Below are 14198 nucleotides of genomic sequence, written 5' to 3'. Positions count from 1 at the left end.
AACAGTAAATGTACCAGTCTCCCTCTTCCATTGGTCCAGGCAAGTCCATAATGTGGGCTCACACAGCATCCCTGATTTCTATTGCCCAGGTGCATCCTGCTGCAGCTGTGACAGGCGCACCTTCTGGCTGAGTGTACCAGTTCAGCAATCCATTACTGTCATAGGTCCATTCAGTGGCAAATGGCTCACCTTTGGATTCACAGAGATTGTGAAGAGCACAGAAAGGCACAATAATGCAGACAGCATTGATGCCACTGTAAACAGCGCTGGCAGGATTTCAGTCTGCCAAGCACACATTCAACCACCATTCTGCAACTACGGAGAGTGTAATTAAACCTTCTTTTGCCAAGGCCTTTGAGATCAGGATACAGTTTCATAAGCCAAAGCAAAAGGTGGTACGCGGAATCCCCTACAATAACAGTGGGGACAAATACTCCATAGGACAATGTCATTTGGTGGCAATAGTATCCTGGCCTGTCCATGAAGACAGACTCCCAGGGAAGACCCTAGCATCATTAACTTTTCCGTGCAGCCCACACTGGTGTTCATAAATCAGCCTCTGTGGTCTACAAGGGCTTGCATAACAATGGAGTAGTACCCTTTGTGTTTATGTACTCGTGTGCTTTTTGAGGAAGGCAAAGAAGTCCCTTCAGTGGCCCCAGCGCAGTTTGGAAACCCCATTCTCTCAAAACCAGCAGTTACTTCAGGGACATTGTTTATGCCTACCACCTGCCTGATTGCCTCAGAAACCTCTGTCACCACTTTAGTCTCAGTTGACTTCCCAACACCAACCTGGTTAGCAATGGACCTGTAGCAATCTGGGGTAGTCAGCGTCTATATGGTTATAACAACCCACTTCTGGACCAGCATGGTCACCTTCATGCATGTGTCATGACACTGGAGGATCAGGACAAGCTGTTCACTTGCTCCAGAAATGTAGCTTTCTTCATGCAAAAGTTTTGTAGCCATTGCTGGTCATCCCAGGTCCACATGGCAATGTGCTCTTAGCAGTCTGTGCTTGTGGTCCTGCTCTGAAAATGTCAGTCTACTGAGGGAGCATCAGAGTCACGTGCAGCCTCAGGCAATGCGAGTCTGCCATGTCTGTATTGTCCATATCCTCCGACAGGTGCCTTCGGTCGTTCAGAAAACACGACCAAACTGTCCACTACTGTCTCATGGATGCTGTGCCTGTTTCCTGAACCGGGTGAAAGCCCAAGCAGGACACGTTCTTCAAATGCTGATGCCTTCATGTTGCTGGCTCCAGTTGCTGGGGTTGGGGGTGGGTGCAGACCCAAAAGACGGCTTGGCTCGATGAGTTGGCAGGCCATGACAACTTCCTGTAAAGTGCCATGGGAAGGACAGTCATGTTTTCCCACAGTGCACCATGAAGAAGAAGCTCGAGTGGCTACAGCTGGGGAGGGTGCTAAGAAGCCTGGGATGGGCTGGTTTGACTTGGGTCTGAATATTGCAGTGTGGTCATGTCTGCACAGGTGTGAGACCCAGGTGCAGCTATTCTAAACCTAGGGTCAGTAGTCACTATGGACACTTAGTACCAGGCTTACAAACACCAAGCCTGTGGGCTTGAGTCCCACAGACCCTGGGCTCACATTGCAGTGTAGACATATGTCAAAAGACCACCAGCTTTTTCACCTCTGCTTCACTGACCTCCCAAGAGGCACTCACTCTCCTTAAGTCTGTCCAGGAGAGGGACTCATCCATCTCTTGAGTTAAGGGAAGTAGGGCCTGATCCTGAGCTACTGAAGTCAGTGGGATCCACAGAGCTAGGTGCCTTAGTCCCACTTTTAGGCACTACTGCGATCCGCAGAACCTCGCTCAGCTGCTGTCTATCCCTGTAGGCGCCTACGTTTTTACTCTGGACATGCACACTGCAGCCTCATGCTAGGCACCAGGCTACTGCCCGTGTACAGCTTCCTCACCGTGGTGTCTGGACAGCCAAGCGCCAGGGGAATTCACTGTGACAGGTTGGATCACAGAAACCCCCTTGGGGCTGCCAACTGATATGCCAAGACTACTTCTGCCCCTGCTTTCCCTGCCAGCTTGGGACTCCAGCACCCTGTCTTGTTGAGCCAGACACACCAGTCTGCTCCAACACAGACCCAGGGTCTGAATCATGTGCCCCAAAGCTGCAGACTTAACTGAAAGCAACTTAAGAAGTGTTCTTGTCTTCAATACTCAGATGCCCAACTCCCAATGGGGTTCAAACCCCAAATAAATCCGTTTTACCCTGTATAAAGGTTATACAGGGTAAATTCATAAATTGTTCACCCTCTATAACACTGATAGAGAGATATGCACAGCTATTTGCCCCCCCCCCCCCCGGTATTAATACATACTCTGTGTTAATTAATAAGTAAAAAGTGATTTTATTAAAAACAGAAAGTAGGATTTAAGTGGTTCCAAGTAATGACAGACGGAACAAAGTGAATTACCAAGCAAAATAAAATAAAACACGCAAGTCTAAGCCTAATACAGTAATAAAACTGAATACAAATAAAATCTCACCCTCAGAGATGTTTCAATAAGTTTCTTTCACAGACGGGACGCCTTCCTAGTCTGGGCACAATCCTTTCCCCTGGTACAGCCCTTGTTCCAGCTCAGGTGGTAGCTAGGGGATTTTCATGACTGCAGCCCTTTTGGGTCTGTTCCACCCACTTATATATCTTTTGCATAAGGCGGGAATCCTTTGTCCCTCTCTGGCTTCTCACTCCTCTTTCTCAATGGAAAAACACCAGGTTAAAGATGGATTCCAGTGCAGGTGGCATGATCACATGTCACTGTAAGACTTCATTACCCACTTGCCAGCATATACGTATACAGGAAGATTTGCAAGTAAAACAGAGACATCTACAGTCAATTGTCCTGGTTAATGGGAGCCATCAAGATTCCAAACCACCATTAATGGCCCACACTTTGCATAACTACAATAGGACCTCAGAGTTATATTTCATATTTCTAGTTTCAGATACAAGAGTGATACATTTATACAAATAGGATGACCACACTCAGTAGATAAGCTTTGTAATGATACCTTACAAGAGACCTTTTGGATGAAGCATATTCCAGTTACATTATATTTACAGCATTAGCATATTTTCATGAAATCATATAGAGTGCAACATCACATTCACAACCTGGGAAAGATGGACTTTTGGCTGCCTAAGTTGCCTGCAGGGACCCAATCTGGAAAGCAGCCTCTGAGCACACCTACCAGATTGGGGCCTCAGGCGAGTTCACACAAAACAGGTGGCGGGGGGGGGGGAGGAGAGGAGGGCATCAACCACTGTTATAACTTTGTGGATAGAGTACTTAACCAGGCTCTGTGAGTCGTCTGTCCCCCCCAGTTCAAGTTCCCCCTTCTGAGGGAAGAAGGGATTTGAACAGGGATTGCCACATTGCACGGGATTGCCATAACCACTTGGCTATGGAGCCATCTTTCTCTAGCCCAATCAATATGTAAATATTGCATTGTAACAAAGTGGAACAACTTCAGCAGGAGAGCTTGAGGGAGACACACCTCCGACTATTCATAGGCTAGTGGTCAGGGCAGTCTTCTGCTATGTGGCAGATCCCTGTACAAATCCCTTCTCTCGTCAGGCAGAGGTGGGACATGAAGTGGGGGTCTCCCACATCCCAGGTGAGTACCCTATCCACTAAGATGAAGATTGCAAGGGAGCAGTTCCTCCTTCCACCCCACCTTGTTTTGTTTCAGGTCCTGCACCTAGTGTCTAACTTCCCCCAGTTTGTGGATCACTAGCAGAGCTCCGCGTAGCCTAGACTTAGACACCAATCTTCAAGAGAGGGACGGGGTTTAGGATTTATCCCTCTGGTCGGTGTCTCCCATTGGCTAGCTTAGGTAGCTTGCATGCTAGCTTTGTGAATTGCATTCTTAGGTGCCTGTCTCTCCCCATTCAGTGTATAGGTGCCTAGGCACCTAACAGGGCTTTTGGATCACAATGTTGTTCCAGTGATTGCCTAGGCAGTTAAGCGCTAGGCAGTGTGACCCCGAGCGTTGTAACACCTATGTCCCTTTGTGAATCCTGCCCACAATATCTTGTGGGATGTACTCAGCCCCTCGCAGATTAAGGACCTAAGAGGCGACCATGTGCCCATTGCACTCAGTGAAATCTCTAAATGATGTCAGCTGGACCAGGACTGACCCCTACTTCCTTAGCAATTGGTTGAAACAAAGAGACTGTCTTCAGACAGCCAACACACTTCTGCTGGCATGTGTCAGTGGCTGACTGAAAAGGGAGGGAGTGCTCACTGTCCCTTTGCTGAAGTATGCAGGTGCCAGATCACCAGGTTTTCTAATGACCACAATCAGCTTCTATCTCCCCCATTACCCTGCTTGTGTTTTCCAGGAAGAGGCTCTTCAGTTTGACTATGAGACCGTGATGCTACAGTGCACGGAGACCTTTGATGATGAAGATTTGTAAATACAGGTGTCTCCGTTAACTAAAACATTACAGAGCATTGCTTGACGTGCCTGGCCCGTGAAAAGATGCTGCACCCGTTTCAGTGAGCTGCTTCAGGGCATGGATGGAGAAACTGTGTTGAAGTGATTTGTTACTGTTTACTGTACATTCCCTCATCAGTGCTTTTGTGCATCAGTTACATAATTTATATGTTAAAATGTTTTAGGTTACAGCTATTTATAAAGTTTTAAAGAAAAGAGATGGTGTAGTGCATCTGTTTTTGTTCGACTGGTTTTGTTTGGGGGGGGGGGGTTGTTCTGTTTTTGTACAGTGGACTTTGCATTTCATCAGCAATAAGGTTTTGTCAGATCTCTCGTTTTTACAAACCAAGGACCAACACCAAAATCAAAAAGTATTACATGTGCAGAAAAACTTTCATGTCATGTACAAATGGGGGGAGGGTAATGTGTACTGATCTAATATATCAACTTGGCCACTAGTCATGTCTCATATTCTTAGCATTTATGTCCAGAAGGGACCATTAGATTATCTAGTCTGACCTCCTGTGTATCACAGGTCATTAAATTGCACCCACTCACCCCTGTATTGAGCCCACTAATCACATTTGACTAATGTATAATTTGTGTTTGGTCACAAGGCATAAGTTCTAGAAAGGCATCCTGTCTTAATTTGACAACATCAAGAGATGGAGAATCCACCGCTTCCCTTGGTAGTTTGTTCCATGGTTACTTACCCTCACTTAAAAAAATTGTGCCTCATTTCTAACTTGAATTTTTCTGGCTTCAGCTTCCAGTCCTTAGTTTATGTTCTGCCTTTCTCTGCAAGATTAAAGAACCCTTTAGTACCTGGTACTTTCTCCCTGTGCTTATACACTATAACCAAGTCACCTCTCAAGCTTCTTTTTGATAAATTAAACCGATTGAGCTCTTAAGTCTCTCAAGATAAGGCATTTTCTCCAGCCCTCTTAATCATTTTTGTGGCTATTTTCTGCACACTCTCAAATTTTTCAGCAGCTTTTTAAAAAAGTGGAAACATCTTTTTTTGGAGGGGCTGGGAATGAAGCAGTAAAAAACTGCAGCGAGTGATGGTTGGGATAGTCAGCAATCTCACCTAACGATGAGCTAAAAACAAACAAAAACCAAAACAGGATTGGCCAAATGTGCTCAAGCAATCTCCTCTGTTCGGTGCATCATTGACAGGTTGCTGAAGAAGAACGATGCATAGAGATCTTCTCCCAAAATAGTGAAGAAATAATTCTCTTTTGCACTTGCAAAGCACCTTTCAGTCAGAGATCGCAAAGTGCTTTACCAACATGTGAATTAATCACCATCCAATTCATACATAACCTAAGGCCCAGAGCAGTTAGGTGACCTTGTCCACAGTAAGTCTATGGCAGAACTGGAAATAAAGCACAGCAGTGCCATCTCCTAGGTCCCTGCTCTAACCAATAGATTAGTAGTTCCCAAACTGTGGCCCTCAGCATGCACAAGGCACATCATAACATAGAGACCCACCCATGGCTCCACATCTGTCTCTGTGCCCACCCCCACAACTTGGAGTGGCAATGGGCCCCCCCTTCCAGCAGCATAGGGCCCTTTCCCCCTTCAAGAGGGACAGCAGCTGTGGTCCCCAACTTTCCCTGAAGAGGCAGGGGTGGTAGCATGGGGGGTCCCCAATACCTTAGCAACCAGAGTGCATCAGCCTGGGGGTTGAGCCAGACCCACTACACACATCTGCCACACATGGTCCTGTCTGCTGGTGTTGGCAGGGGTGCCCCAGAGTAGTGGGGTCTTGGAGTTAACATCCCATTAGGATAAACAGGGCACTCACAACTCTCAGAGCTATTGTTTGAGGCCCTCTGCAAATTCAGGCAGATGTCACTCAGGACACATTTTTGAGTTTTTCGTTGCAGCCATGAAGGCTAAAAATCATTTTTTTAAAAATGAAAGCTGATAGAGTTTACTCCTGGGGGAATTTTGTGCCACTGTACAAATGCAGAATTAATGTCCCCCACAGATCCCCCTGCCCCCTGCAGAATAATTGATTCTGATGGGGAGGCAAAGGGAAACTGCAATTACACCTTTTGCCCACCAAAGGCTGATGTGGTGCCAGAAGAGAGGACAGCTGGCTATGGGCCAGGACAGGCAACCGCTGCAAGGGAGGGGGCAGAGGCTGCCTTCCTCACAGCACCCTGCCTGCGGGGCCAGATGAGGAGGCATGGGCTATGGGGGGGATGGACTGAGTGGGGCACACGGGACTGCTGGGGTGGTCACACAGAGGGGTTCACAAGGACTAGTGGGGGGGCAGACTGAGCAGGGGCACAGGAGCTACTGGCGTGACAACATTGAGCCAGGGCTGAATGGTAGTGGGGGGTGCAGAGCCACATGGGGACAGGGGCAGCAAAGCCTGGCTGATTGAGGGTGCAGGGACACCTGGAGACGGGAGGTGGGGGTGCAGGGCCACATGGGGATAAGGGCAGCTGTGCCTAGCTAAATGGTGAGTGGAGGTGCAGGCACGGACGGGGATGGGGGCAGATGTGCCTGGCTGAATAGGAGAGGCTAGGGGTCAGCCAGAGGCTGCATGGGGGAGGCTCCCCCCACCCCCCAAAAAACCTGTTCCATAGTTCTCCCCCCACACCCACACCCAACAACCATCCAGATTCACTCCCAGGCTCTTTCCCATCAATCACTTCCCTCTCCCTCAGCTCCTCCATTACTCCTGACTCCCCCAAGCCTTTGCACTGCTTCTGAGGGGTGCAGGAAATATGTTTCTTCTTTGAGTGATTGCTCATGTGCATTCCACAGTAGGTGTGCATGCTCGCCACGTGCACCAGTGCCGGAAGTTTTTCCCTTAGCAGTACCCATAAGGGAGCACCCCAGCGACCCCTGGAGTGGCGCCACCATGATGCGGTATAAGGGGCCCTGCACGCTCCCCTCACCCTCAGTTCCTTCTTGCCACCAGTGAAGGTGCTTCGGAACTGCTCTGCTCCAGCTCTGCTGTAGCTTTCCCTCTTGGACTCTGTTAGTTCATAGTTATTAGTGCCTGTAGTTTAAAAAAAAAAAGTAGTTTTAGTTAGAGTTAGTTTAGTGCGCCTGGGTCGGGGCATGCCCCGTGCCCCGGGCTTTAAGTCGTGCGACACTTGCAAATGACCCATGCCTGCGAGTGATCTGCACGCGGACTGTTTACGCTCTCTGGGGGAAACTCATCTCAGCGATCGCTGCAAGATTTGCAAATCCTTCAAACCTCAGACCAAGAAGGAGCGGGACATTTGGCTCCAAGCCATTTTGATGGAGTCGGCCCTAACCCCAACACTGCTGCACCGCTCCGAGTCAGCACCGAGCACCGCGGCATCAGTGCACGGTGACCCAACGGTGCCCTACACCAGTCGGCACCGCTCCCTGTCCACGGGACACTCCAAAAAGGCAAAGAAGAGGTCTTCACCACAGCACCAGAGCAAGAGTGGGGCAGAGACTAGACCTGTGTTGGGCAGCTCTCGGTCCCCATCGGCCTTGCAGCCTCCGACTTAAGTTGAGCGGAGTAGCCCGGCCCACTCCGAGCCGGCCTTCCGGGATGCCAGTGGCCACATTTGGGTGCCCTCCATGCCGTAGGCCCTGCAGGTGGCTCGAGACATTATGTCTCTGCCGATACCGGTAGCACCGCCGTCGGCGGCTCCCCGGTCCAGAGGCAAGCCACCGCTCAGACCCCCGCAGTCGCCGCCTGGATGGTACCGCTCATGGTTGAGGGAAGGTTCCCTATGCCGTTCCCCAATCAGTGACCCCCGTGCGCAGTCTGCGCCGGTCCCTGTCGACCCCCACCAGGTTGTCTGGCTGGGTACCGACTGGCAGGGGTTCCAGGCACCACTCCACCTTGAGGGAATGTAGACCTCACAAAGAGAGCGTGCCCCGTCAAGACCAGGACAGACGGCACTGGAGGTCGTTGTCTCAGAGAAACTACCGTAGCCCCTTGTGGTACAGGCATCAACGCCTTTCCCGTTTTTCATCTCGCTCGAGGTCCCCGCCATGGCACAGCTCCTGCAGCACCAGGCGTCGATCGCCGGTACCCCACCGTCGTGGATCTGCCCGTCGGAACCAGTCGTGGATCAGCCGCTACGGCGGTACTCCTGCTCCTCCACATAAGGATCATGGTCTCACGGTCGGCACCGCTCCTGATGCCACCACTCGTGCCAGCCCATCTCCCTTCAGAGTCGTCAGTCGATGGGCCAGGCTAATCAGGCTGGACAGCCCACTCCACCAGTGCCACAGCAGGTGCAGTGGCACCGGGCTCCTTGGCCAGTGCCATGGTACCAATGGGCCCTGACACAGCCTCTGGTGGTGGCTCGCTCGGTGGCTGGAGCCTCGGAAAGACAGTCGGCCTCCCTTTCTCAGCCTCCAAGAAAGGAGTTGGTGGAGCATTCATCCCTGGTCCCGTGCTCAGAAGGAGTCCAAGTGGTGGGACCTGCGGCACCAGTGGGGATGCAGAGTACCATACCCCCATCCTCGTCCTCCTCCGATGAGGCAATCACAGCCCATCCTCCGCCTGTCCCGCAGAAGGACATGAAAGCCCACCAAGAGCTGTTGAAAAGGGGGGCATCAAGCCTCAACCTACAAGCTGAGGAGGTGGAGGAACCCTTGGACTCCCTCTTCAACGTCCTCTTGGCTCCGGCACTGGGCAGGGTGGCTAAGATCTCGAACGCCTTGTGGCAAACCTCAGCTTCCTTGCCCCCCATCTCTAAGAGGGCGGAACAGAAGTATTTCATGCCCGCCAAGGAGCGCGAGTATCTGTATACCCACCCCATCCCCAACTCTCTAGCGGTCGAGTCGGTCAACCATAGGGAGCGGCAAGGTCAACCCACTCCTACTCCTAAAAATAAGGACTCAAGGAGACTAGATCTATTTGGTAGAAAGGTTTATTCATCCTCGAGCTTCCAACTGAGTGTGGCGAATCACCAAGCCCTGCTGGGTAGATACGATTTCAATTTGTGGGGCTCCCTGCCCAAATTTGCGGACTCCCTCCAGGAGTGTGATAAGAAAGAGTTCAAGGCTCTTGTTGAGGAGGGCACGGCTGCTGCCAGGGCGGCCCTTCAAGCAGCCTCGGATGCCGCGGATACGGCTGCAGGGTCTATGGCCTCCGCGGTGTCCATGAGGAGAGTGTCATGGCTCCTGCTGTCTGGATTGTCCAGCGAGGCACAGAACTCCTTACAGGACCTTCCGTTCGATGGCAAGGCCCTGTTTGCGGAACAAACAGACGTGAAGTTACACGGTCTGAAGGACTCCCACATGGTATTAAAGACCCTGGGCATCTATGTCCCAGCCCCAGCCAGGATCAAGTTTAAACCGCAGCAGGCTCCCAGTCAGGCCACCCACTCCAGATATGAGCCCTCTTATAAAAAGTCAAGGGACTATAAAAAGTGCCTGCAAAGTCAATCCCGGCCTGCGCCCCAGCCTGGACCCTCTAAGGGTAAACAGGCGGGAAAGTGCCAGTTTGATGGGACGCCTGGGGGCGACTTCCCAGTTTATACCAGGGATCCACCCGCAATAAAGCTTCCCTTCTCCAACCGGTTGTGTGCTTTTCTTCCGGAGTGGTCGCGGCTGGCCTCGGACTGATGGGTCCTCAACACCGTCTCCCAGAGCTACACCCTCCAGTTTACTTCTACCCCACCCACGCACCCTCCATCCCCATCCCTCTTCAGGAACCCCTCTCACGAGAGCCTACTCAAGCAGGAGGTGAGGCAGCTCCTTGGCTTAGGAGCAGTGGAGTTGGTGCCAACACAGTTCAGACACAAAGGGTTCTACTCCCACTATTTCCTTATCCCGAAGGCCAAAGGGGGGCTCAGGCCCATTCTGGACCTGCGAGGCCTGAACCAGTACATGGTAAAGCTCAAGTTTCTCATGGTCTCTCTGTCCTCCATCATCCCCTCCCTGGATCCCGGGGACTGGTACGCCGCCCTCGATCTACAGGATGCGTACTTCCACATTCATATATTCGAGGGACACAGGCGTTTCCTCCGTTTCACGGTTGGGCAGGAGCACTACCAGTTCACTGTACTCCCGTTTGGCCTGTCCATGGCTCCCAGGGTATTCACAAAGTGTATGTCTGGGGTAGCGGCCTACCTCAGATGTCGGGGGCTCCAGATCTTTCCCTACCTCGATGACTGGTTGGTCAAGGGCAGCTCCAGGTCGCAGGTACAGGATCACGTATCACTCCTCCCGTCCACATGCACTACACTGGGCCTGTTGGTAAATGACACCAAGTCCACGTTAGTTCCGATGCAGCGCATAGAGTTCATTGGGTCAATTCTGGATGCAATGTCAGCCAAAGCCTCCCTCCCACCGGACAGATTCGAAACCCTAAGGGAGCTCATCAGCACAGTCACAAGGTTGCCCGTGACCACAGCCAGAGCATGCCTCCAACTCCTGGGTCATATGTCAGCATGCACGTACGTGGTTCATCATGCCAGACTCAGGATGAGGCCCCTCCAGCTCTGTTTGGCCTCTGTATTCTCCCAGTCCAAAGACAGGATGGACAAAGTCCTCACTGTGCCTGAACCGGTGATAGCCTTCCTGTGCTGGTGGCCCTCCCCAGGAAACAAGGGGTCCCATTCAGGGGCCGACCCCCATCTGTGGAATTGGTGTCTGACGCATCAGACCTAGGGTGGGGAGCCTATGTGGGAAACCTCCAGACCCAAGGTCTGTGGTCCGCACAGGACCTTGCCCTGCACGTACATGTCAAGGAGCTCAGGGTGGTCCGTCTGGCATGTGTGGCCTTCCACTCACACCTGGCAGGCAGAGTGATCAGGGTTCTCACGGACAACACAGCCTTGATGTTCTACATCAACAGGCAAGGCGGGGCCTGTTCCTCAGCCCTCTGCCAGGAAAGTGCTCAGACTGTGGGACTTAGAATCATTGAATAGAATCATTGAATATCAGGGTTGGAGGGGACCTCAGAAGATCATCTAGTCCAACCCCCTGCTCAAAGCAGGACCAATCCCCAACTAAATCATCCCAGCCAGGGCTTTGTCAAGCCTGACCTTAAAAACCTCTAAGGAAGGAGATTCCACCACCTCCCTAGGTAACCCATTCCAGTGCTTCACCACCCTCCTAGTGAAAAAGCTTTTCCTAATATCCAACCTAAACCTTTCCCACTACAACTTGAGACCACTGCTCCTTGTTCTGTCATCTGCTACCACTGAGAACAGTCTAGATCCATCCTCTTTGGAACCCCGCTTTCAGGTGGTTGAAAGCAGCTATCAAATCCCCCCTCATTCTTCTCTTCTGCAGACTAAACAATCCCAGTTCCCTCAGCCTCTCCTCATAAGTCATGTGCTCCAGTCCCCTAATCATTTTTGTTGCCCTCTGCTGGACTCTTTCCAATTTTTCCACATCCTTCTTGTAGTGTGGGGCCCAAAACTGGACACAGTACTCCAGATGAGGCCTCACCAATGTCGAATAGAGGGGAATGATCACGTCCCTCGATCTGCTGGCAATGCTCCTACTTATACAGCCCAAAATGCCGTTAGCCTTCTTGGCAACAAGGACCTCCTTCTCTTTTGGGTGTACAGTTACAGTACATAATACAATGGGGTGCTGATCCATGGATAAGCAATACTGCAATGCAAAGAAAGAGTACTGAATAATAATTATACCGGTGAATCGGGCATGTCTGGCCAACTGATTAGGGAAAAGGCGGTGAGGTTGTTGAATGCTGCACTGAAGTATATTTAGATGTCCATGTCTCATGAAGGCAAAAGAATATGCTCATTTGATGGATATCATCTGTCAGCTCAAAACACTCCCAGCGCTGCTTACATAAGACTATGTGAAGTAGGGAGGGAAGTTGAAAGGAAGAAGAAATGGAAACACTTTCCAGCTTGCTCTTTTCCACCTAACGCAGCCTGGAGTTCTTTACGGCCAGTGAGTTGGGAGCTTGCTAGAGTCAACGTTTTCCAAAGCTTTGGCACAAATGTAATGCTGACATAGCAGGTGCGACCCCGCTGAAGTCAATGAAGCTGTGTCAGCTTACGCCAGGGCTACATTTGGGCCTTAATCTTTGGTTGGGAGGAAAGCTCAGAGAGATCTTTCATTCATTATACTCTCCTGACAGAGCCACTTTTATAACCACTAGCCCCACGCTGAAATGGGTTTATCTAGCATACACAAACAGCCTCTCCAGATATCGCTCAGCACAGAGCCCCTGAGCAAAACGCTGCCACTTTCATCCCATCTAAAGTCACGGTTTAGCTCTCCAGCAAGGCATGGCCAATAGGGTCACAAAGTTTCCCATGGATTATGTTTGGCCGCCCTTTGTGTACGTTCTCATTGTGATGCCAGGAGGAGACCCTTGCAAAACCCTGATGCATCCAGAGGAGGATGTACAGTATATGCCCCTTTGGGGCACCCTCACCCGAAAGGTCAGACTAAAAAGGCATTCATTTCTATTTAGATTGCATGTCCTGTTCCCTGCTCAGTCCTTGGAGAAGATGGTCTCAGAGGAAAGACATGTTTGCCGACAAGAAGCAGCTTCTCAAGGAACATAGGCACAGCAGGGCGGCGGTTGGCTTAAGGGGCGGTTGGTAATGCGATATGAAGCCTTTCATCTCTAAGTCACTAGTCTGAAATCGGCCCCCAGTTGTTAGTAACGGAAAGTTACCATCTGACACTGGCTCGGTGACCTAGTATATATGAAACGAGTTAGCAGGTCTCTGCCCAACGCCTGCATAGCCCATGATATTTACCTGGAAGCCCATCACTTACTGGGCATCTGGAACTCTCGGGCAGATCGGCTGAGCCGGGTCTTCTCCTCTCAGCACGAGTGGACACTGCACCCAGAGGTGGTGCACAGGATTTTCCAAACATGGGGCACTCCCCAAGTGGACCTGTTCGTGACCCGGCAGAACCCCCGGTGTCCCCGCTTCTGCTCTGGGGCGGGGTTGGGCGTGGGGGCGATCTCTGGTGCCTTTCTTCTGCCCTGGTCGGGCCAATTTTTCTATGCCTTTCCCCTGATTCCCCAGATTGTCAGGGTCTTGGAAAAGATAAAAACAGACAGGGCCCGGGTCCTCCTGATCGCCCCGGCATGGCCCAGGCAATTGGTTCGAGACTCTCACGAGCCTGGCAGTTGCCCCACTGTGGCTGTTGCCAACCCGCCCAGACCAGCTCTCCCAGGAACAAGGTTGCCTTCTCCACCCCAACCTAGCGGCACTCCACCTCATGGCGCGGCTGCTCCATGGTTAGGCCAGGAGGAGAGGACTTGCTTGGAAGGGGTTCAGCGCATCCTCCTGGAGAGCAGGTGTCCCTCCAGGCATCAGGCCTACCTGGCGAAATGGTCTCGGTTTTCCCGGTGGGCTGCTGATCGGGGCGTCTCACTCGTGGCTGCTCCGATCCAGATTATATTAGACTACCTCCTTCATCTTAGAGCCCAGGGCCTAGCGTCCTCGTCCGTCAAGGTACACTTGGCAGCCATATCGGCCTTCCACCCGCCAGTGCAGGGTTACACGATATTCTCTCATGCCATGACTGGCCGATTCCTTAAGGGTTTGGATCGCCTCTTCCCGTATGTTAGGCCCCTAGTCCCACAGTGGGACCTGAACTTGGTGCTGGCCAGGTTAACTGGACGTACATTTGAACTGTTGGCCACATGCTCCTGGTCACACCTCTCATGGAAGGTAGCTTTCCTAGTGGCAATCACATTCACTAGACGGGTCTCGGAGCTCCAGGCCCTGACCTCCGAATCCCCGTACATGGTGTT

General features: G+C 51.4%; 1 protein-coding gene across 1 annotated transcript in view; it reads left to right on the top strand.

Annotated features, from left to right (window-relative positions):
• STRA8 (stimulated by retinoic acid 8) overlaps positions 1 to 4457 on the top strand; it is a 32551-nt gene extending 28094 nt beyond the window's left edge. The window contains exon 10 of the mRNA XM_024208551.2: positions 4383 to 4457. Coding sequence (XP_024064319.1) covers positions 4383 to 4457 — 75 coding nt within the window. The remainder of the gene's footprint in view (positions 1 to 4382) is intronic.
• Positions 4458 to 14198: the final 9741 nt, after the last annotated feature.

The sequence above is a fragment of the Terrapene carolina genome, unplaced genomic scaffold, assembly GCF_002925995.2.
Source record: "Terrapene carolina triunguis isolate 2854851 unplaced genomic scaffold, T_m_triunguis-2.0 Scaffold68, whole genome shotgun sequence".
Classification (NCBI taxonomy): domain Eukaryota; kingdom Metazoa; phylum Chordata; order Testudines; family Emydidae; genus Terrapene; species Terrapene triunguis.
Note: the sequence above shows the minus strand (reverse complement) of the source record. Positions and strands in the feature narration are given on the sequence as shown.